The following is a 24,541-nucleotide window of genomic DNA, read 5'->3' as shown; positions in this document are numbered from 1 at the left end:
GTTGTTGTGAGGATGAGGTGCAGAGGAGAAGGAGCGCCATGTACGCTGCCTTGAAGTTCCAAGGAGGAAAAAGTGGCATATAAATGTGATAAATAAATAAAAATCTGACAGTCTTTTTAAATGTATCTGTGGGAAGGGGTGTGTGTTATTGTTTTGGTTTAATTGTTTACTTGTGTTTTAGCTTGTATTTTATTCTGTGAACCACCCTGGGATCCATTTATGAAGGGCGGTAGATAAATTTAATATAATAATAATAATAATAATAATAATAATAATAATAATAATAATAATGTTGTCCACATTGCTGACTTTGTGTTCCCTCTTTCTCTCACACTTCCAGGGACCCCAACAAACCGGTGCCTCAGGACACCAAGTTCATCCACACCAAGGCCAACCGCTTTGAGGAGGTGGCGTGGTCCAAGTACAACCCCCGCGACCAGCTCTACCTGCACATCGGCCTCAAGCCGCGCGTGCGAGATCACTACCGCGCCACCAAGGTTGCCTTCTGGAAGCACCTGGTGCCGCACCTGTACAACCTGCATGATATGTTCCACTACACCTCCACCACCACCAAGGTGCCACCGCCCGACACTACCCAGAACTCCCACATCACCCGCCGGCCCAACGGCAAGGCCTGGAGCACCAAGCGCCCAGCCATCTCCACCGCCTACACCAGCGAGGGCTCACAGGAGAAGTGGAACCCGGAGCAGGACGGGGCGGGGACCCTGCTGGTGGAGAACCCCCGGGACTACTCCACCGAGCTGAGCGTCACCATCGCCGTGGGTGCCTCGCTGCTCTTCCTCAACGTCCTGGCCTTCGCCGCCCTCTACTACCGCAAGGACAAGCGCCGGCAGGACACGCACCGTCAGCCCAGCCCGCAGCGGGCCGCCAGCGCCGCCAACGACATCGGCCACACCCCAGAGGAGGAGATGCCATCGCTGCAGGCGAACCAGGCGCACCACGGCGACTGCGAGGCCCCCCACGACGCCCTGCGCCTTGCCGCCTTGCCCGACTACACGCTCACCCTTCGCCGCTCGCCGGACGACATCCCGCTCATGACGCCCAACACCATCACGATGATCCCCAACTCCCTGGTGGGGCTGCAGACCCTGCACCCCTACAACACCTTCGCCGCCAGCTTCAGCAGTACTGGGCTCCCGCACTCACATTCCACCACCCGGGTATAGCCTGCCCCAAGCACCCGTGCACTCCCCGTGCGCCCTCACCGGACCTGGCACTGCCGGGGGGAGGGGGGAGTGGCGGCAAGGTGTGGCGAGCGTCCCTGGACTACTCGCCCTTTGGGGATTTCGTTTGTATCAAGTGCTTTGACTCTCCTGGAGGCCCGGCAAGGGTCTTGGCCAAGCAGAAGGGGGCCAAAAACTGCGACCAGAGCCGCCTCGCTCCCTGCTCCCGAGTCCAGACACTGTGCCGGAGGGGATCGGGGAGCCCTCTGAGCCTGCTGGAGGCCCCTCCCGGCACCTCCCCAGAGCCACAGGGCACTGCCTGGGGAACCCCAACTGTGGGCCTCGGGGTGGCTCCTGCCTGCCGTTCCCTCCTTACCACTAGAGATTTACCAGTCAGTGCCATGGGAAAACAACTCTCGTGGGCTGAGCTGCCATGCCGAGACAGCGGCTTGGGACCGCATGCCAGGGAGCCCTGGGCAGGTGCAGTCCGGTGCCCAAAGCCCCAGTGCTGTGTCCTGGATATGTAGCCTGCGCTTGGTGCTGGGCCCAAACAGATGCTGTCCAGGTGGCTCTCCTTACCCCCCCCCGCCCCGTCCCCCGCAACCCTCACGCCTCTCCTTCGTGTCGTGGAGAAAACTTTTTTCCTGTCCGTCTGTTTCTTTCCAAGAGACGTTTTTTAAGCAGATCTTTAGTTCTTTAAAACACTAACGGAAGACGCCGTGTTTTGTCCTTTGTAAAGATTTTAAACTTAAGTGTTCTTGATATAAAAAAAGCCAATTAGACACACATACACACCACAAATACACAAACACACACACACAGAAAGAGAGAGAGACCCCTCCCAATACACTGGGAAACACAGACATGCACCCGCCAACCCCATCTGTGCTGCAGCCCCCCTCTGCCCACCCCCGTGGCCCTGCCAGCATTGACCTGTGCCAAACCGAGAAACCAGCCAGACTTCCCTTGGGGCAGCAGTGGCCCCCAGCAGGCCACCAGGTCCTTTTGTACTTTTGATATGCCCTTCCGCAGCCATTCATTCCTGTATGTGACAACCAACCAACCTGTGGCCTGGAGGCACCCAAGGGATGACCTAGTTCCTTCTGCCTCCTGCCTCTCCTCCATGCTGCTGCCCCCCCCCCAATTGCATTGGCCAGCCTGCCCCGTTCCCCTCCCCACCCGCTGTGCCAAACCTCCCGTAGTTTTCAAACCCCTTTTGGAGCTTGGCCAAGCCCACCCTCCCATCCCCCTCAACCGCTCCCTGCTCCATGCCAGCCGGACACACCTATCCTGGCCTCCCCAGCGCCTTGCCTTCTTGGGTTGGATCAGGCCAATGGACCTCAGTGGCATTAGGTGGGGCAGGAGAAGGAGGAGGCCAAGGGCAGGCTGGGCACAGAGAGGAGCAACTGGGAGGGTTGGGCAGGGGGGAGGGTATACAGCTGCAGGGCAGCGCAGTGTAAATGCAGTGTGCCCAGGGAGATGGCAGGGGTGCTGCGTTCACGCACAATTGGCTTTCCTCGCCCACTGCAAAACCCAGGTGCTCAAGGTCATGGGGGAAGGCACAGAGGACTGTGTTTAGTGGGTGGGGGTGCTTCTGGCAGAGCTGGCAGAAACTCAGCCGCCGGCCGATCCGGGGGACTGGGGTGCAGACAGCCCAAATATGGTTGGACCAGGGCTTGGTGGGGTGGGGTCTTGGAGGTCTGGGGGGGGGGAATGGGGGCACAGCCCTGCCGTTGGGCAGCAGGAGCTGGGCCCAGCTTGTGGCAATGGGGTGGGGCGGGGGCTGCGCAGGATTAAGGGAGAGGCAGGAGCACCGCCCAAGGGTCAGATGGACACCGAGGCTGGGGAGGCTGCAGGGGACACCCACATGGGGACTGAGCCAGGATGGTTTGGTGCCGCTTGTTTGCCCTCCCCCCCCCTTGGAAGCTGCAAACTCAACTTCAGGGGGCAGAGGGCATTTAAGAGGGCTCTAGACCTGACCTGCCCCCCTGTCCCGCTTCAGAGGGTACCTTTCAGAGCCAGCAGCGGAAGGTGGGTTGCAGGCGAGCGGTTCTGGCTGAGAATGTATTTACGCGGCCCTGTCAATCACCTGCGCAGAGGAAAAGAAATCCAAATAAAGTGGAAGGGGTATTTTTAGCTGTCTGCTGTCCTGTCTGCTTCTTGGGGCGGGGGTGGGGGTTGGCACAGCAGTGGGGGAGGGGGACCGTGGCTCCCCATGCTCTTTGTTGTAGTTAGATGGTGGGGGAGCAGTGCAGCAGGGTCCATCTGGGCCCCCAGAGAACAACTCCTGCTCCCCAGAATTGCCCCACATCTTTGTCAGGGGTTCAGAAGACCATTTTGACTTAACGGAGAACAGAGAAAGCCACCTGAGGCTGAATTGGTCCACCTAGCGAGCATCGCCTGCCCTGCCTTGCAGAGGCTGTTCAGGGTTCCACCTAGAGGGCATCTATGCTTGGAGCTTTCATTGGGAATTGAACCCCTGGACACACAGATGCTGTGCCACTGAGCAATATGCTCTAAAAACAGGCTAATCGAGGAGGACCACCACTGCCCAGCAAGAGGATGGCAACAAAGCCCAGAAATAGGAAGCACCTTTTTAAAAGTTTTTTTAAATATATAAAAGTACATGAATAATGAGGATACCTTGCGCCCTGTGGTTGCCTAGCAACCACCCCATCACACACACACAGAGAGACCCAATATCCCATCAAGCACAAAAATGACCAGAGATTGCTCCTTGCCTAGACGCACACAGAGAAGTGAGAGACGCTCCACTTTGTTGCATGGATGGGAGAAAGAGACATTTCAGTTTTCAAGGCCCTGACCCAAACGTTTCCACGTACTCCAGGGGTAACCCCACATTATTGCTCCTTCCACCCATTTTTTACCCCTTCAAGCCTAGGGCAAAGCTTCACCTGTTGAGTTTCTGCCTGCCCCACAGCTACTGCACTTTAGTAAAGCAGCGCTGCCCCACTGCTGTTGTGTTTTCTTGCAAGAGATCCATCTACACCAAAACATCCCTGAGAGCAAACTTGGTGATTCTGCATGTATCTGGGCATGTACAGCTGGGCCTGTCTAGGAGCAGGGGGGCAGAAGCATTGCATCCCTCCCTCCCTCTGCTCTTGCATCAGCCCAAGCGAAAGGGGCTCCGGGTCCCTCAGCACATGCACGCACAGATGCTCTTTCCCTGATCTCCTTTCGTGCCCAGCCAAGGAGCTCCCGGTTTCATTTCTTTTTAATGCAATTTCTAATGGCGTTTCCATGGCAACCAGGAATTGAGGGCTGAGTCCTCTCCCAGCGAGCACATGGTCCGTTGCACCGGGCGAATAGCGTGGGGTGGGGGAAGAGCAGGGAGCCGGGTGCACACTCTGCACATGCATGGTCTGGCCTATGCGCAGAGGGCGGAAGGGGGAGCCCCAGAGGGCGGAAGGAGTGGCCCCTGATTCTCAAGAGCAAGGGGGCCAGGATAGGGAAAGGATTGCAGGCAGGCAGTTTTGGGGGCAGCCCAGGCCCCAGGCTCTGCCAACTACCCACTGCTACAAGGGCACTTCCTGGGACAGGAAGCTGCCTTCATTCCAAGCCCATAGGCCCCTCTAGTTCAGTGTTTCCTGCACTGACTGGCAGCAGCCCTTCAGGGTTTGAGACAGGAGTATCTCTAATTCAAATAGGTTAAATTGGATATATTGAATAGTACAGGCGGAATATGCAGCATTTAAGGGTAAATATGGAAACCACGGAAGGCGAGGGCGATAAGTCAACAGATAAAGCAATTTACGGTTTATGTCAAAATATGTAAATATATTTTTGTGAAAAATTAATAATATTTTTTTAAAAAATGAAATGGGAGTCTCTCCAGCCCTGCCTGGAGATGCCATTAAGAATCAAACCTGGGACCTTATGCATGCAAAGCAAAACCTCTACTGCTGAGCTGCAGGCCTTAACCAACACCATAGGAGCCATGTCCTAGGGGTCAAGGTCCTTTTGGTCCCTGCAATAAAATATTTGAGGGGACTGCCCCCTCCCAGGTAGAGGGGCACTGCCATTCATATGGTATGCATGTGCTGCACCTTGTGATTGCTTATGTGGAGCAGGCCTTACCTGCCCCACCCTAATATTTTATTCAAGTAGTCACCCCTGCCCCACACATCCCCTTGCACCAATTTGAAGAGATCAACTGAATGTGCATTGAAGGAAGCCCTGCTCCCAGTTACCACCTTCTTTTTTCTTCTTCTTTGGCGATCACTCGTAGCCGAGTAAGATTGTCATCCATAAACACGGTTTTAACAATGAGTCCGTAAGTGACTGTGGAGGCCAATTCTGGACCCACACGTCCTTCCACAGTGGGGACATTGGTTTCCAGGCAGGAGTTGATAACAGTGTGAATTTGCCAGGCGTGCCTTCCTCTTACCACGTTTCTCCCTTGTGTCCTGAGTTCAAGTGTCTCCAAAGCCCATGACGCCTTTGGTCAAGGCTGTTCTCCAACTGGAGCACTCGCAGGCCAGTGTTTCCCAGTTGTCGGTGTTTATACTACTTTTTTTTAGATTTGCCTTGATACAGTCTTTAAACCTCTTTTGTTGACCACCAGCATTATGCTTTCCATTTTTAAGTTCGGAATAGAGTAGTTGCTTTGGAAAACAATCATCAGGCATCTGCACAGCATGACCAGTCCAACGAAGTTGATGTTGAAGAATCATTGCTTCAACACCGGTGATCTTTGCTTCTTCCAGTACACTGATATTAGTTCACCTGTTTTCCCAAACGATGTGTAAAAGTTTTTGGAGACACCGTTGATGGAATCTTTGGAGGAGTTGGAGATGGCGTAGATAAGTGGTCCATGTTTCACAGGCATACAGTAAGGTTGTTCGTACAATAGCTTGCAAGCAAGCATTTTGGTTTCCCTGTGAATGTCCTGGTCCTCAAACACTCTGCACTTCAATTGGGAGAAAGCCGCACTCGCAGAGCTCAGGCGATGCTGGATTTCAGCATCAACGTTGGCCCTTGCCAGACCAACACAAACAACAAGTGAGCAATAACAAGCTCCCAGCTTCACGGAGCTGGACACTACACCTGCCAAGGTGACCCACGGGCACCAGACCCCTCACTCCAACATGCACAGATCAAAGCGTCCTAACAGGGAGGCCTACATTGCACAGGGCACACCAGGCATGGACAGAGGATGCTGTGCCACCAAGCAATGGACCTCCAGCAGGAATTCACAACAAGCTCAAATGGAAGCTGCTGGCCTTCTGAGCTCTGAAACAAGTTCAGTTTATGGAGCTCTCTGTGTTGTCTCCAGGACCGGCTAAGCTTTCACCGAAGCTCTGGAGTCCTCCAGTGCAGAAGAGAGGGAAGGGGAAGAAGAGCCAGGCCACTGGGTGGATCTGGGTCATTGCCAGTTCCTACTCCAGCTATTGGGGACCTTCTGTATGCAAATCAGCTGCTCTGCCATTGAGCTCTGGCGCTTCTCTTTAGATCCTACAACCACCAGCTCTGAGAATTGTTCAGTCGCTTTGGAGGGCAGGAGGAGTGAACAATATTGAGATGCTTCCCGCTTCCCTGGCTTGATATTCTGTATCCTCTAACTGTACTCCTCTTGGAGGTTTGTGTGTGTTCATCTATTTTTCTCGCAAGGCGTTCCAGTCCCTGGTGTGTACTCAATTTGTACCTAATAATAACAGCCCTTCCAGGTTTCACCCATCTGGCAGCCAATGAAAATAGCCCAGCTTCTTCAACCAGAAATGTGCTAAACAGTCTAATATTAACAAACTGTGAAAGAGCAAAGCATTTTGGAGCTAGATTTTTACAACACTTGCAGAGCTCTCTGCGTATTGTGAAGTTGTCCTTATTTAATGCAAGCTGCCTTGAGAAGCCTGCGTAGTCTTGAAAGGTTGCTTAGAAGTGTGTGGAGGAAATATAAGCACATTTCCCGAACTCCTTTTGTGGGGATGCTACCTATGGAGAAACTTCAGAGACGTTCTTTGCTTCTGCTCTTCTGTTCCCAATGGGAAGCCAGGCTGTAGTTTTGCAATTGAACCTCTGCTTTGCATGCAGAAGGTTCCTGGTGCAACCCCCAGCATCTCCAGTGTCCCGTCTGAAACTCTAGTAAGCTGCTGCCAACCAGTGTAAGTAACACCACTCTAGGTAGACTCATGTTCTGAGTCTATATAAGGCAGCTTCCTGCACTCCAGAATCTTTTTTTTTTTTTTTTCCTACATAAGCAAGCATTATTCTGCCAAATATTCATGCATGTGCAGAGGTGCTGCTGGCTCAGGAAGACCCAAGTTCCTCCAACCCCATTCAGACCCCAAAGCAGTGGTTCTCCAAGGTGGCGGCATGCCACCCTGGTGTGGTAGCAGAGGATAGGGAGTGTAGCAGGAAGATTAAAGGACAAGCAAAGAATCATTTAAACATTTCTGTGTAATATAGAACAGTATAGTATCTATCTATCTATCTATCCATATATCTCTATATAAATTGCAGAATACGGGTAGAAATATTTTCAAGATGAGAGCAACAGCATCAAGTGATATTGAGAGCCAGAGCATCAAGGGATAAATTTCTCAAGGCCCGAGCAAATTTTTATTCTGAAAGTGTGGCCCAGAGAAAAAAGCTTGAGGACCAGGGCCCTAAAGGCCTGCAACCAATGTGTTGAAGCTAAGCAGGTGTAAATTTGGTCAGTGTCTGGATGGGAGACTGTTTTGCAAGCACACATATGCTGCCTTGCATTCCATGATAGAAGAAAGAAAAGTGGGGGGAAATGGGGGGGGTGATACAATGCTCAGCTTCTGACTTGATGCGCCTTTCATATGACAAGGGAGCTCTTCGAATGTTCTGCCATGACTGCTTCAGCAACCCTCTCCTGTCCCCTCATTCATTCATTCATTCATTCATTATTTTTTTGGCAACTTCTCCATGACTCTTCCGATTTTCTCTGAGGCAGAAGGGCCCAGTGGGTGTCTTATTCTGAGAGTAGACTGTTTCCCACTGTTTAGAGGTGGCCTGTGCATTTTCCCTGACATGGGATCCTCCTCTTGCCATCCCAATGAAATGGAGAATTTCCACGCCAGCAGGCAGGTGTTCCCAGGAGCCTCTGCCACACACGTCAAGGGACTCCCTACATGAGGGGGGTTGGCAGTAGCTAAGCTTTTCCACTGAGCATGGAGAGCCCTACCTCCCATTTGAGTAATGTGGTCCACCAGCCCTGAAGCAAACTTGGATGGGGATTGACAGACTATTTCTGATGCAGTTGCCATAGCAACTGTGATGCTCAGAAGCTAGTGGTTCTGCCAACCTTCTGCTGGGGTGCCACTCTCCTTCCCCATTTCTGCAGATATTGAGATGAGGGGGCATCCCCCCCCCACGGTGTGTATGTGTCAATCTGCAAATGCTGTTGGCATCCGTCTATCCTGAGAGACAATAGGGCGAAGTCAAACTCAAACCACTGTGTTCGCTGCACCAAAGTGATCACCTCAAGGCACAAGCCTGGGCAGTGTGAATGGAGGTCCTGAGCTGCCCAGACAACAAGACCACCACACACACCCTTTGGCCTCACTGATGTTGTCCAAAGGAAGGAGGAGCAATACATTTGGCGCCCGCCTGGGTGCAAGAGTTGCCAGAAGGAGGTATACAAGGTGTCATCCAACCGCCTTAGGGACTTTGGATTTGTGTAGGATTTACTCCTGAGCATTTTTTTCTCCCAAAGATATCCCACAAGGCAGCAGAGGTTTAGTTTTCCTTCTCTTAGATGGGCTCCCTTCCCAGGTGAACAAGCCCCATCTGTCCCTCACTTCCCTCTACAAAACATGCAGAAACCACCTTCTTGACCTTTGGACTCGGTCTTGTTTGTTCCATCCAATCTGCCTTCGCATGCAGGGGAAGTCCCTAACTCACCAATGGTTTAAGACCCATCAGCTCCCCTTGCCTGGTTAGGTGGCCAATTGAAGCCGTTTCCTGGGATGTGGCCGCTGTCTCATGCCAACAGCTTCTAGGAGCCCCAGGTTAGAGCAGAGTGCAGGTTGGGGACCAAAGGTGAACAAACTACCCCAAAAGACAAACTACCCCAAAAGGAGCACAATGTGTCCCCCACCAGAGGTACTACCCCTTCCCTTTACACTCCATACACCCCATGCACAATCTGCATATACAAGATCACTTAACAGTTAGCCTTAACAACGTTTAAACAGCCTCACAGTCAATATGGCAATTTAAGAGTGGTGAAGACATTGGGTTTTTTCCTGCCTCTTCAAGGTGTCTTTGTGACTAGACAGGGAATTTTAATGTACAATCATGACTAAGATCCTAAAATGCTTATTTTTGGAGCAATGAGCATGCAGGGCAAGGGCTTGGGGCAGGTGTTTCTATCCTGCAGATTCTTCCAGGCCCGCTTTCTATACCGGACACACACACACACACACACACACACACAAACACACGGCTGCAGAATCCCACGGTCACCTTGCTCTCAAAGGCACAATGACTGTGCTATTTCTTCCCCTGCAGTCCATGGAGATGCAGGACAGACAAAAGAGAGCACTTCTTCACAAAGAGCACCGTTAAACTGTGGAATTTGCTCCCACAAAAGGGACCGGTGACCACCAAAGTGGACAGCTTTAAAAGAGGGTGAGACAAATTCACAGAGGAAGTGGATTAGGCTGTCAATGGCCACCAGATACACAATGGCTTTGTTCTACCTCCACTATCGGAGTTAATGTGCCTCTGAATGTCAGTTGCTGGGAATCACAAATGGGTGGGGGAGAGCTGTGGAGCTCAGATACTGCTTACTGGTTTCCCATTAGGGCATCTGGTTGGTGGGCTGGATGGGCCCTTGGCCTGATCCAGCAGCTCTTCTTATGTTCTTATGAAACACAGGTTCCGTGTCTGCTTGTCGCTACAAGAGTTTTCTCTGGGATAGAGTAAGGAGCATTAAATTCCACTGGGATTGTCAGCAGCTCATTTTGACACAGACACTATGGAATCTGACTTCCCAGCCCCCTGGCAGAACAGATGTCCCTTTAGCAGAAATTATTATTATTATTTCTTGAATTTGTAGGCTACCCTTCATCTGTAGATCTCAGGGCGGTTCACAATATAAAATCACAATGCACACACACACACACACACACACACACACGAAATACATAATAAAAATAAGAACACAAACAAAACAATAATCCCTGCTCACACATTTTTTATTATTATTATTATTATTTATTGAATTTTTATACCGCCCTGTACTTGCAGGTCTCAGTGGTTCACAAGATAAAATCACAATATAAAAACATAAAATACACAATAAAAATAAAAGCAAGAGCAACCCAATACCACCCCAACACATTTTAAAGGGGCATTGGATGTCAGTCAGCCAAAGGCCTGGCTAAAGAGGAACGTTTTCACCTGGTGCTAATGAGCAGTTTGAAAGTTCTATGGTTCTAAGTGAATAAGTGGGTGAGTGTTTTTCCCCCAGTAGATGAACCCCTCTACCTGACTTGGAGAAATTCTCATCTGTCGGATTTCTGCTTATTAAAAAGACACAGGACTCCAACCAGAATTCAGGGCCTGGCAACCCTGAACTCCTTTTGTGGTCTAGCATTGAATCCACTGCTTTTTTATTTTATTTTATTTTATTTTACAATAATTGCCACTTAATCAACAAAAAACTCTCAGCAGTGCACATTAAAAAATAAAAGTAAAATCAACCATTGGAAAATTGACGCAAGAATTTAATCCAAATATAAATAAAACCAGCAGTTTTAAAACAAATATACATCATAAGATTACATGTCTGGATAGGCTTGCCTGAATAAAAATGCTTTTTATAAGGTGCTGAAAGCAATACAGTGAAGGCGCCTGACTGGTTTCAGTTGGTGGCAAGTTTTGGATACATTGGTTCTGCTACACTGAAAGGGTCAGTTCTTGAATCAAACGTCATGTGGCACTTGAAAAAAGTGCCAGTTGCACAGATCAAAGTACTCAAGTTGGTATATATGAACCAAGGCGATCCTTCAAGTCAGCTGGTCCCAACCTGTTGAGGCCTTTATATGATAATGGTAAAACCTTTAATTTGGCCCTGTAACAGATAGGCAGCTGGTGCAGATCTCTGAACAGTGGAGTTATATATTGACTGGGTCTCAATCTTGTCATCAATTTTGCTGCAGTATTCTACTACATGGCAGTAAGCCAACCTTGAAGTCACCAGTGTTTGGACTACTGTGATCTAGCACAACAGAGCTGGCAGGGAATGATGGGAGATGTAGTCCGAAATGTCTGCCAGGAAAAACAGGTTGATGAAGGCAGGATCAGGCCGTACTGGGTAAGTCTGTGGCTAAAATTTATATGATGTTTGTCACTCACATCTTAGTTGGAAGCATTCTTTGCATGCTCCCTTTTGTTCTGGAGAAAAGTTAGCCATGAGGCCCTGATCTGGAACATGCTCCCAACCCATATCAGGCTTCTGAACCACTTTTCTGCTCCTAGGTTAAAGCCATTGTTTCCCCAGCAGTGATGTATGGAAGTGAGAGCTGGACCATAAAGAAGGCTGATCGCTGAAGAACTGATGTTTTTGAATTCTGGTGCTGGAGGAGACTCTTGAGAGTCCCAGGAATGCAAGAAGATCAAACCTCTCCGTTCTGAAGGAAATCAGCCCTGAGTGCTCACTGGAAGGACAGATCCTGAAGCTGAGGCTCCAATACTTTGGCCGCCTCATGAGAAGAGAAGACTCCCTGGAAAAGACCCTGATGTTGGGAAAGATGGAGGGCACAAGGAGAAGGGGACGACAGAGGACGAGATGGTGGGACAGTGTTCTTGAAGCTACCAGCCTGAGTTTGACCAAACTGCGGGAGGCAGTATAAGACAGGAGCGCCTGGCGTGCTCTGGTCCAGGGGGTCACAAAGAGGCGGACATGACTAAATGACTAAACAACAAGGTTCCTTGAGTTCCCGGAGGTGCTCTTGACAGGGAAAAGCACCTTCAGGGGCAAAATAGGCAATATTCTGGATGGGAAGCACCATTACTTCTCCAAAGTGGAAGCAGCCAATTAAAGCACATTTGTTTCAAGCACATGACTCACACCACATGTTGTTTGGGCCTCCTACATTCATAATTAGGAAGGAACAGTACCTTAGTGGTAAATGCACACCAAACCTCACAGGGTTGTTGTGGGGATAAAATGAGGTTGTGGTGTGATAGGAATTTTATGGTCTTAGATATATTGTAATGTCCATAAGTGTACCAACCAAACACATATATAGATCAGCACAGGAAGGCCAACCTGGAACCTTTTTGATTCCTAAACTGACCAAATGTTTTCTCTGCAAGGTCAAAGTGGGAAACCTCCCCATTGTCTCTTTCCTCACAAATCCTGTCTTAAGGACACATTTAAGATATGAATAGGGTGTGAACCTGTGACCTGGCCCAGGAACTAAGTATTTATCACTACAAAAGAATGGCCAGCGTCCCCAGGCAATATCCGCCCTCCCTTCCCCACAGGTGGGCGGGGTTTGTGTATCCAGGCAGCCGGACTGAGGTAGGTAACCGGCCTTCTTTACTTTTGCTTGCATTTGGGCGGCGGTGGGGGGCATCGCTCCCCACCACTGCCTGCCCAGTGCCCCTTCCTACCCAGGCGGGCAGCGCGGGGCTCCAGCAAGGCCGCGGATGGGCCTGCTTGCTTTTACGGTGGGGGGGGGCACTGGGAGGGCGCCACAGGCCTGACTAGGCCTCAAAACACAGAAGGGCGCCACAGGCCTGACTAGGCCTCAAAATGCGGCCTAGCCCCTTTTCTCAGTGGCGGGGGGGGCGGCATTGCCCCCGCAGGAGGTGCCTGCTGACCCGGGACGCTCTGTTGAGATTTAAGATTTAATTTGTCTGTTGAGGCCGCATCGAGGGGTACCCCTAGCAATGCTGTAAAGGCAGCCAACAGGATTTAAAAAAGGGCCTTGTCTTCTAGCCGGAAGGTCCCACCTATGAAGTTAATTATCTCTAAGAAAAAAGTGAGGGATGATGGCCCCTCCACCTCTGATGCCAGGCCCTACAGGGCCCTTCCTAAGAAGAAAAAGCGGGCATACACAGAGGAGTTCACTGCTGAGAGTGATTCTTCCCAGTCCCATGACGGCGATGTGCAGGAATTGCTGCGTCAGAACCGCATCCTGCAGCGTCGCCTGGCTAGGGCTAAGGAGCGCTTAGATAAGTCTAAGTCCCCTCGTCGACGCTCTCGTGAGGGTAGGCATAGGCATAGGTCACCTGTTTCGAGTTCATCAGACAGCTCCTCCAGCCCTGATTCGCGTAGAACACGTCGCAGGAAGAAGAGGTCTTGCAGATCGAGGAAGCATGGGCGTAAGTGCAAGAGGGACTCCTCACATTCTTCAGTCTTTCAGGTACGTGTGATTCCTCCAGTGGCGAGTTGGAAGAACGGTGCAAAGGGTACTGGGTTACTACCCTCAAGGCCCCTGGCCTGCCTAGTTGGATTTGGGAACGTCGCACCTGGCGCCATCGCCATGCCTTTGGGGCCAAAGAGCCACGTGGGGAGGATGGGCTTGATGCGAAAGGGAAGGTGCGGGTGTCTAACTTCAAGACCACGGATCAGCCTCCTGGCATCCGGCTTAAAAAGAACATATGCAATCGCATTCTAAATGGGGAATTTGTGGACTTGTTTGCCCTGCTCTCCCCGGCTTATTCTTGTAGTTCCAAGTTTAAGCCTGAGTCGCGCCGCAAGAAGGACAAGGCAGTGGATATTGATAGAACTTTTGACAATTGGCTAACTGCTTTCGCCTCTTACATGGGATTGGTGGCCACTGCTTATCCCGATAGGGTGTGGCACTTGGCTAACTATCTGGGCATTATCTTAAAAGCCAAAAAAATGGCAGGGGACTCAGCGGCTTTGGCTTACGATGAGCTGTTCCGTAAGAGGGCTGCTGAAGAACCCAAGGCCCGTTGGGACATCAAAGACAATGATCTTTGGTCCGAAAGGGCTTTTGGGGAGAAAAGAAAGGGCTTTTGGGGAGAAGTCAGGTAAACCCCCCTCCAAAGTGCAAAGGGTGGCTATATCAACATGTTGGGAGTTTAATAATGGGTTGTGCAGCAGGGACCGATGCCGCTTTGACCATGCTTGTGAGCGTTGTGGTGGTCCTCACTCATGAACTAAGTTCACAGCTTTCGAAAAACAGGATCGGGGAGTGGAGCCAAGGACGCCAAGGGAGACTCAGGAGCCTCTACCTCTGGAGCCCAGGAAGTCAAGGCTGCCTCCCGAAAATGAGGTTTTCCACCCTAGCCCCAACCCCTCTCCGCCTCTCCGCGATGTTACCTTTGTTACAGGCTTATCCCAACAGGACTGCAGCCAACTACTTGGAGGCAGGGTTTCGTTTTGGCTTCCTCATCCCTGTCTCCAATACACCAGTATCCAGAACCCCTCCTAATCAAAAGTCGGTAATGGAAATGCCCCTTGTTGCTTTTAACAAAATTGAAAAAGAGCGGCGTTTAGGCAGGGTGGCTGGCCCTTTCCCGGCTCCCCCTTTCAAAAAGTTTATAGTTTCCCCTCTTGGCATAGTTCCCAAAAAACTTCCTGGTGAGTTCCGCATGATACATAACCTTTCTTATCCTAGGGGTGGGTCTGTAAACGACGCTATACCACGGGAGCTTTGTTCAGTTAAATATGCATCCTTGGATGTGGCCATTAAAATGATTAGGGAATTGGGCACTGAGGCCTTATTGGCAAAATGTGACATCGAATCAGCCTTTCGGCTGCTCCCAGTTCATCCTGAAGACCACCCTTTGCCAGGTGCAATCCCTATTGGGTCATATTAATTTTGCATGTAGAGTAGTGGCGCCAGGCCGTGCCTTTTGTGCCCGTCTGGCACGGCTCATGGCCGGGGGGGTAGCCCCCCACCATCACATCAGGGTGACAAAGCAGATAAAGGACGATCTGAGGGTTTGGCTTGCATTCCTGCAGGATTATAATGGGGTTTCTTTTTGGCAGAAGTGCCTTAACCCCGGGGTGGAGTTCCAGGTTCATTCTGATGCTTCTGGCCGCTTTGGCTTCGGCATCTTCTTCAGGGGACATTGGTGCGCCAAGCCGTGGCCATCTTCTTGGCACGCAGCAGGCATTACTCGGGATTTAACCTTTCTGGAGTTCTTTCCTATTCTAGTCGCCATTTGCATCTGGGGAATCCTCTTTTCAAATTCCAGGGTCTGTTTCTGGTCCGACAATCAAGCTGTGGTAAGAGTTATATCTAGGCAGTCAGCAAAGTCCCTGAGGGTCATAAGGGTCCTGCGCCTGTTTGTGCTGGAGTGCCTGCAGCACAATATTTCTTTCACTGCCCGCTTCATACCTGGCCTTAACAATAACATTGCTGATGCCCTGTCTCGTTTCCAGATGGAGCGTTTCCGCGAGCTGGCACCAGGAGCAGCCCAGTCCCCAGACGCCTTCCCAGACGATCTGTGGGAGATTGGAAGCGAGAAGTAAACCAGGGAGTGCTGGCAGGAATAGCACCCTCCACTGGACGTTCTTATTCCAGGGCCTGGGATGCCTTTGGGCGCTTTCATGGCTCTGCAACACGGCACGCATCCGAGGAGGAGGTGCTTCAGTTCTTGGTGCTCCTAAAAGCGCAAGGGCCTTGCCATAAAAACTTTAATGCTTTACAGGGCAGCTATTTCTTTCTTTTGTAAATTCCATCACTGGCCAGACCCCTGTGACAGCTTCCATGTCAAGAAGTAACTGGCTGGGTGGCGGCGTGTCATTCCTCCTCATCAGGATGGCAGGAAGCCTATCACTATAGACATACTTTATCTAATTTGGAAAAAACTACCAGAGATCTGCTGGTCAAATTTCGAAACGCGTCTCTTTCAGGCAGCATTTTCCCTAGCCTTTTTTTGGTGCCATGCACATTGGGGAGTGTTTGGCTGGCCCCTGCAATCAGGGTTGGCAGACAACGACATCAAGTTCTCTGGGCATACGTTGAATGTTAAGATTCGGTCAAAAACTGACCAGTTGCGAAAAGGGGTCACGCTCGCGCTGTCCCCAACGGAACAGGCAGGCCCCTGCCCATATCGCGACACACGCCGCTTCTTCAGGGTCCGGCCCCAGTGCAAGGGCCCTTTCTTCATTCACTCAAACACGCGCCCGTTGACGCGATCACGATTCACAGCGATTTTACGCAAAGCCTTATCTGCTTGCGGTGCTAGTCCCCAGGAATATTCCGGGCACTCGTTCCGTATCGGGGCTGCTACTTCAGCATTTTACGCAAAGCCTTATCTGCTTGCGGTGTTAGTCCCCAGGAATATTCCGGGCACTCGTTCCGTATCGGGGCTGCTACTTCAGCGGCGATACAGGGTTGGGACCCCGCACACATCAAGACACTGGGGCGCTGGCGCTCGACAGCCTACAAAAGTTACATTCATCCCGGCTCCTCCTCCTTATCACTTGCAATTTAATTGTCTTACAGGTTTGCCCACCATGAAGACCTGGATGATAGGCCACAGCATTGTCCACTGGGCAGCGGATTATGCACGGTCTCAAAATTGTGGCCATAACCTTAACATCCACCCCAAGGTACGCTTTTATTGGTTGGCCCAGCGGGGCATGCGTTGGCAGAGCTTGATGCCCATGCTGCGTAGTGTGGCAGCGACCAATGGCCCTCCAAGGGTCTTGATTATACATGCGGGGGAGAACGATCTAGTGGAGCAAAAAGGCATTGCCCTTATCCTTGCTGCAAGGGCAGATCAAAAAAGCCTGCATGCCTTGTACCCATCAATGACCATCGGCTGGTCCAATCTCCTACCCCGTCTTCACTGGAGGGGGGCTTCCAATCCCTCTCGCCTCAATTACGTGGTGAGTAAAATTAACAGGGCCATGCACAACACCATGCGCCAAATTGGTGGGTTCTCTATCCCACATCCCACCATCACATCAGATGGAGTTGACCTATTCCGGGGGGACGGGGTGCACCTGACCCCACTGGGCAATGACTTCTGGCTCCACGACTTGTGACAAGCCCTTGGGGACTGGATAGATTGCGGGGTTTGATTGGTCCTCGGTTGTGGGACTTGGCGGCGAGACCCCTTGGGGCCTCGTGTGGCGGTTTTAGGCCTTGGCAAGGTAGCCTTTAGTCTAACATCAAGTGGGGGGGGGATGCATTCATGTTCCCTCCCCATGCGGCGGCGCTTGCAAGGCCCGTTAAAGGGCAAAAACCGGGAGTCCCTGGCCCTAGAATGGCGGCATGTAGGTCAAACTCCCTGGACAAGGTCAGTGGAAGGGCATGCTGTGTAAGTTTGTGCTTTGCAGTTCCCTCTCACTGGGCCTCAACTGCCTGCATATCCTCAGCCAGGCGGGCTGAGAGGGTTACCTGCCAAGGCCTGTGCCAAGTTTCCCACTTCTAAAATTCAATAAAGTTGTGGCCTGCCAGACAGGAGATAAACAACAACAGGAGAAAACCAATATTCAAATTTGTTTTAGACTGCCTTTTCATGATGTAGGTGTGATGTATCTGAGGGGTGGTCTTAGGTTACACCCCTTCTGTGATGTATGTATGATGTTTCTGGGGGTGGTCTTGATCCACACGATGGGAATTTCAAAAGTCTTTATAAGGCCTTGCATGCCATTTTTCTGGGTCCCTCCTCTCTCCTGCGGGTAAGGGGAGCACCCTGTTGCAACAGATCAATAAAGATCAAGCTTACTAGCTGCTTTGCTTCTCAGTATTCTCTGGTTGGCCTCTGTTATTCTCTCCTACCAATAGGGAACCTATGTAAGGACTCTATATGGGCTCTTGGATACCCCATAAGGGAAAAGGGCAATTTTTGTTTACAACAGTGGGACTATGGACACAACCTCAAGCTTGTTGGAGGAACGTGGTGGAATATAAAGCCAATTAATCAATTAATAATAATGTTACCCTCCCCCCTCCACTGCTGTGTGGCACCCACATCCAAACCATTCCCTGCCCCCAGCAGCCCTAGCCTGAACCAGCCTCCCACCTAAGAGTCCAGTGAGGGTACTTCTCTAAAGAGTTAGTGTGTGTGGTTTGGGGAGTGGGTTTACGGACTCAGTTCTCCAGGCAGCGGCTGCACCAAAACCCATTTCTTTGCCACTTAGATGCAATTAGAGACATTTAGATAACAAACTGCTGCATTAAATTTAATTATCCCAGCAGTAATTGGTTGCACTGAGAGGATGCTAAGCCCAGCACAGAGGGCAACTAATTAACCAGCGGAGCCGGGCGGCGGGGGCTGAGCCTGAACCTGATCAAGATACCACCACCCAGGTCGCCTTCTGCATCTGACCTGCTGACCTAACTACAGCCAAGGCTCTGCCCTCTGCGGGAACAGGTTTTCTCCCCAGAGCCTTCCAGTCCAGGAATAGGGGCAGAAGTCATCTAAAAAGAAGTCATCTGAGCATGCGAAGAGAACCTCTCTCTCACGACAGAAACCCTTCAGTGGTTCTTCAATCTTGAGGAATTGGGTGGGAACACCTTCCAGGTCTGAGGCCATGGATTCCAGGAGAAGTTGTGCTCTGCACTTTCTATTAAAAAAAAAAAAAGCAATTGAAGCAGTAACTAATTTCTTTTTTGTATTTTTTTAAAAAATGTGTCAGGTCTTAGGCATAGGGTTGGCCATAGGTCCAGAATTTCCTGGACGTAGCTAGGATTTGCCCATCGGAAACAGTGTCCAGGTGAAAATCACTGCAATGTCTGGGAAAATCCAGACATATGGCAACCCATGTAGGAAGTGTAGGTTATGGTGAATTTTCTTTAAAATAGCTCAAAAACTTGTGTGCGGATTTTCACCTTTTGAATTATGGCAAGCCTATCTAGTAGGCTCCCTTCAAAGGCTCACCATCTGGTCCTAGACGCCAGGTGCAGAGCTACACATCCTGTGCATGCCCAGAGTTTCTCTTATTTACCTATTCCGGCCCAGGGAATAGGTAAATAAGAGGAACACCATGACACAGACAAGAAAATGCCTCACAAGGATTTGTACATCACAGCTTATTATCCCCTTTCCTGGGGTCAGCGTGGAGCTTCCAGTTCTCTCTGACCCCTCTGCAGCCCTGCCCACAGAAGCCTTGGCTCCTGCTCCCCACTTTTGACAAGCCTTGCAACAGCTGGGCTGCAGCTTCCTTGGTTGCCCTACATGACTTTGCAACAGATCGAGCGCTTCTGCTGAATGCAGACTGCCTCCAGTGCAGACTTTTAGGTGCTGTTGCACAACTTCCAGCTGGAGGTCTGGAATGGGCTCTGGCTGGAGTGCAGCCGTGCTAAGCCTGCTCCAGGCAGCTGCTCATAAAGGCATTCTGCTGGTGCCTTCACCATTGCTGCAGTGGCAGCAGTTCCTATTAGCCTCCAAACAGCTGCTAATATATGGCCTGGGCAAGAGTGAGAAGAACAGGCAGCCTCTGGGCATGTGCAGAAGGCCATCTTGGCTTCAGGGGATGGAGCCCTGTGCTTTTAATAGTTGGGCACTCATATGATTTTTATTTATTCCATAGAATTTAAATACTGCTTGATTATTATTATTATTTGTAGCACCCTTTACAAACTGCAATTCCCAGGATTCTTTGGGAGAAATGTGCTTTTAATGCCTGTTTTTCCTGCAGCAGGCATGCTCAGCTACCCCTCTGGAAGCTCAATCCCACAGAAAGCTGTGACGGCCACCAGCTTGGATGGTTTTATGCAGGAAAGGCTATCAATGGCCACTAGGCACGATGGCTATGCTCTACCTCCACAGTCAGTGGCAGTAACGTTTGTGAACAGTAGTTGCTGGAAGATGCAGGAAGGGAATACAGAATGCTCTTGTTTCCACAGGCCTCTGGTTGGCCACTGTGAGAACAGGATGCTGGACTAGACAGGCCAATGCGGCCTCATCCAGCAGGCACTTCTTATGTCCTTACGTGGTTCAAGGGTAGAGAGTGTGAGAAGGCATCTTCCAAAGCAATTCCACCCCGCAAATAGCTTTGGAGCCTTCTTGCCTCTAGCCTAGCCCTCACCCCTTTTCCTGTTCCCGCTGGAGTCTTCTTTTGCTTGGCACGCCTGTAGGCTCTCTTCCGGCCAACGCTGCCGATGACCGATCTTAAAAACTTGGGGTCGGTGAGATTCGGCAATCGCAGCACCTTGCGCCTGCTGGACCTCCTGAGCGGAGCGGGTTTTGTCTTGCTCCTTGTGAAGTAGGGTGAAATGTGAGGAGTGTTGCAAGCCGGTGGAGAGGCAGAAGGTCTGGCCGAGATGGTAGAGCCCGGCTTCTCTGTCAGGGGCTTCTTCCTAACCCAGTAGAACACCATTATCATACGCCTCTTAGATGGGTTGGACATGCTGAAGAAGGTGCTGGAGGCCCAAAGACCAGGGTGACTTCAAAGCGGAGGACGCAATGGTGCCAAATCCAAGCAAATGTTAGCTCCAGTCCTATTAAATCGATCCAGCAATTATGAACGTTAAATAAGGGATTAATTCCTCAGGCAGTAGGAAAAGACTTTCTGTGACTTTTTAATAGCTGGGAGCTCCCAACTACTGCCACTGTTGACAGCCTGTTGCCCCTTATATCTCCTTGAATGGGTTATGTCACAATGGTTTCTTCATCAGGTGTTTGTGAGCATGAAAATGCTGTTGGGAGTTTCAGCAGTGAAGGCTCAGGCATAACATACTGTTTGAAAGTCTGAACATTTCCTCTTTTTTTATTTAACAAAATTTATATACCACTTTTATAATTTATATACAAATTATTAGGAGAGTAAGTTAAAAATATACTGTAGTTTATTCACCTTTAGGCTAGTTTACATACTTTATTCCTTCTTATACTTCTATCCCACCTTTCCTCCACAGAGCATACACACTTCAGCCTCCACCTTCTCCATTTTATCCTGACAGCAATATTGTGAGCTAGGGCCATAGCTCAGTGGTAGAACAACTGCTTAGCATGCAGAAGGCATCAGGTTCAGTGTCCAGAATCTCCTGGTGGGACTGGGAGCGCTCCCTCTGCACTTCGGAGGCTTCGGCGTTGCTATCGCTGAAGCCAAGGAGCCTGCATTCACTCCATAGGACACACACATTTCCCCTTAATGTTGGAGGGGGGAAAGTGTGTCCTATAGAGCGAAAAATACGGTATATGTTGGCAGTTCCATAAGGACTGTCATATGTCAGGAATTTCCCAGATATATCTGGAATGCTGCAGGCGGAAGCAGTGCCTGGGTGGAAATAGACAAATTTTTCTGGGAATTTCCGGACGTATGGCAGCTCAGCAGCTTTGGGCAAAACTGAAAAAAGCTCAACAACCTTGCCCAAAAATAAGGCAACCCTAATTTATTTTATGCCATACTCTGCCCTGGTGGGGTATAAAATCTCTTTAATAAGCCAGGAAACGATAAATAACAGCATGTTGGGGGGACTGTCCCAGAACTGAATTGAGGGTGGAAGCAGAAACTAGACCCTCATTACTACATGGCAAGTTCAGCTGTGATCCTGTGATCACTTTACCTGGGATTAGGGACTATTGGACACAAGTGAGTTGAATTCTGAGTGATGTTCTTGGCATCCGTCTGTCTCAACTCTCAAGAGACAATGGAGTGTGCCTCTGGCGGTGAAGTCAAACCTCCGCATTAGGAGCACTGAAGTGACCTCCCTGGGGCACAAGCCTGGGCGGCGTGTCTGGAGATCCTGGGCTGCCCACGTGATAAGACTTCCATTCTCTGCCTTGCTGATGTGGTGCAAAGGAAAGCAGAGGTATATGTTTGTCGCCAACTTGGCTGCAGGAGTTGCTGGAAGGAGGCGTACAGTCATCCAGCTGTCTTAGGGAATCCCAGATTTGTATAGTGTTTATGCCTTAGCCTCAGTGCTTTTTTTCTGGGGGTATTCAAGGGTACGCAGTAATGGCACTCCCCCCCCCCCCGAAGTAAAAGCACTGGTTTAAAGTGTGGCATTTACTGTATCAACTTCATGGTGAGGACCAGCACCCTTTTTCTAGAAGAAAAGCACTGCTTAGCCTTAAATCATCATAATCATCACAGTTCATGAACATGTTGCAGCTGAGCCAGGTGAAAGCACTTGACAAAGAGTTTGTGAGAGGCACGGACTTGTGAAAAGTCTCAGAGGCCAGGTAGGAAGGAATGAGGCAGCCACATTCAGCCTTTGGGTCTGGGGTCCCCATTCCAGTTCAGTGTACCTGTTCAGGGTCAGAGCTTCAAGGAGCCCTTTGTCTTCCAGCTTCGTCTTGTGTGGCTGCAAAACTCACAGGCCTGCTTGTAGCTTTGTCTGTAGCAGCCTGGAGTGCCTGTTCCATCATGCTCCAACACAGGCTGGTATACAGTTGGGATCCTTGTAATATTGGCCCCTGTCAGGACTCCTAACTCATGCTTAAAATTCCCACCTCTTGCTCCTTGGTGAATGGGTGGGGAACGGACAGATCTGTCATTTCATTTTATCTCACTTTCTTTTATTTTTCCTAGTCTTAGTTTTCATATTTTCACATTTTTAAGTCCTCATGAAAATTCATCAGCATTTTAGCACCCTTCTTATGCACATTCCCCTGGTGTAACACATGCTTGCTGGTTATTTTCACTAATATATGTGTTTTTTAAAAATATGTGCACTTATTTTAGTTGGACAGCTGCCGCGCAATATTTGGAAGTGCAAATTTCAAAGGGCAGCTGTGCTTGGGGTTGCGTATTGTTTCAGGGAGCGTGAATTAGGTCGCTCTGCATTTAAAACGTGGACTGAACTGAACTTGTCTCCCCATCCTTCCTTATTATGCTGATCTCTTGCGTTGTGCCTCCGAAGCGGCTCAGCTCTTCCTCTGCTGCTAAATGAAGCACCTTTGCGAGTTCTGTGGGGGAGAAAAAAGCCTCCCCCCCCCTCCACTTTCTCCAGCACGGCCTTGCGAGAGTGTGTTCACTGAAGCCCAGATGGCTTGCTCCCTTCCATCCAAGTTTCCTGCTGCCTGCTGGGCCAAAAAACCACTGTTGTAATAACCACAAGATGCTTCAGCAAATAGGAAAATCACATTGAGTTGTTTGGTTTTTAATTAGCCATTCCGCTCCTGCTATCCCAGCTGCAGCTCCCACCAGTCACTGGCTTGGGTCCTGGAAGCCGTGCTTCTACCTACGTTCTGCTCACTTTGTGGGAACTCCTATGCCTTTTTCGGAGCAATCCAGGCACATAAAGCCAAGTCCTCCCATCTACACATTGCCACCCATCCCCAACACTTGCTGGTTCTGGAAACCCCTGGGGCGGCAGCAATCGCTGCCTGTCTTTTCAGCCTCTTAAAACTGCAGGCTTATGAATGGAGACGAGAGAGGGGCAGGCCTTGGAGCTGAAACAAAGAGGGTGGTGGCTTTGTGGCTGAGTTCCTTGCTGATCTTTCAGCCAGCCGATAAATGCAACCATTTTGTGCAGTGGTTCTAATCCAGTCTTTTATACTACAAATCCAATGAGTCCCGCCATCGTTAAGGCCATAGGACAGGGGGGATCATGGGTGTTGCAGTCCAAAACCTCTGGAGCTCACCAGGCTGAGAGGAAGAATGCAAGAAGAGCCTGCTGGATCAGGCCAATGGCCCATTTAGTCTAGCAATCTGTTTTCACAGTCAGGGGTGTACCTAGGCTTTGGCCCAGGGTGTGTGTGCAAAAAACATGCCTCTCCCCTCTGGTTCACAGTGGCTATGAAACCTGTTCACCCTCGCACTCCTCCTGTGAGGGGCAAGAGTTACAGGAGGAGGGAAATGGGAGGGAGGAAGAAGAAGGGAAAGCAGCAAACAGAGATGATGAGGAAGGAAGGAAGGAAGATGGACTGGGAGGAGGAGGAGGAGGAGGAGGAGGAGAGCAGACCCTAATGGCCATGGAGAAGGTCACTGACAGAGTGCAAAAGGCGCTGAAAAGCAAACTTCTTAAGTTTCTAGTCCATGGTCTTTACAGGCTTTAGAGGCACCAAGGCTAGATCTACACTCACCTTTTAAATGTTATTAGAACAATATTAGAAATGTCATTCTAAAGCATCAAGACAGGAAGAGTCCTCTTTGCTTTCCCCTTCTTTTGTGTTTCCACATGGTCTACCCGGTTTCTGGTACAGGATAGCTCTGCAGCACCCTCTGGTGTCACACTTCAACAACGCATTGTGAGTGTTGAAAAAGAATGTCATGTGGCTATATGGTTATCAGAACCATTCCTTAACTATTTGTTAATGTTAAAAAAAATGAGTGTAGATCTGCCCCAATGCAGCTCCTTGTTAAGGGCCCAAGGGAGCCCAGGTCAGCCTCTGTGGTGCCTGTGGGAAACCCACAATCAGGATTCAAGCACCAGAGCCATTTCCCCTCCTGTGGTTCCAGCAACTGGTACTCAGAAGCATTTGCTGCCTCTGGTTGCGGAGGCAGAGCATAGTCCTCATGGCTAGTAGCC

At 50.2% G+C, this 24,541-nt stretch overlaps 1 protein-coding gene and 1 long non-coding RNA gene across 7 annotated transcripts in view; one reads left to right on the top strand and one right to left on the bottom strand.

Moving 5' to 3' along the window:
• NLGN3 (neuroligin 3) overlaps positions 1–3,320 on the top strand; it is a 64,365-nt gene extending 61,045 nt beyond the window's left edge. For all 6 annotated transcript variants that reach the window (XM_083422457.1, XM_083422455.1, XM_083422452.1 and 3 more), the window contains one exon: positions 341–3,320. In XM_083422457.1, the coding sequence (XP_083278583.1) occupies positions 341–1,187 (847 nt within the window). In that variant the 3' untranslated portion in view covers positions 1,188–3,320. The remainder of the gene's footprint in view (positions 1–340) is intronic.
• A 14,962-nt stretch (positions 3,321–18,282) lies between these two features.
• Positions 18,283–20,559, bottom strand: LOC310669809. Its single transcript, XR_014507408.1, has 2 exons — positions 20,152–20,559; positions 18,283–18,687 (listed from the first exon to the last, which is right to left on the bottom strand). It is a non-coding gene; the product is annotated as an uncharacterized lncRNA (long non-coding RNA).
• Positions 20,560–24,541: the final 3,982 nt, after the last annotated feature.

This window comes from Podarcis tiliguerta, assembly GCF_965153285.1.
Source record: "Podarcis tiliguerta genome assembly, chromosome: Z".
In the NCBI taxonomy this organism is placed as follows: Eukaryota; Metazoa; Chordata; class Lepidosauria; order Squamata; family Lacertidae; genus Podarcis; species Podarcis tiliguerta.
This window is presented reverse-complemented; position numbering and strand designations above follow the sequence as displayed.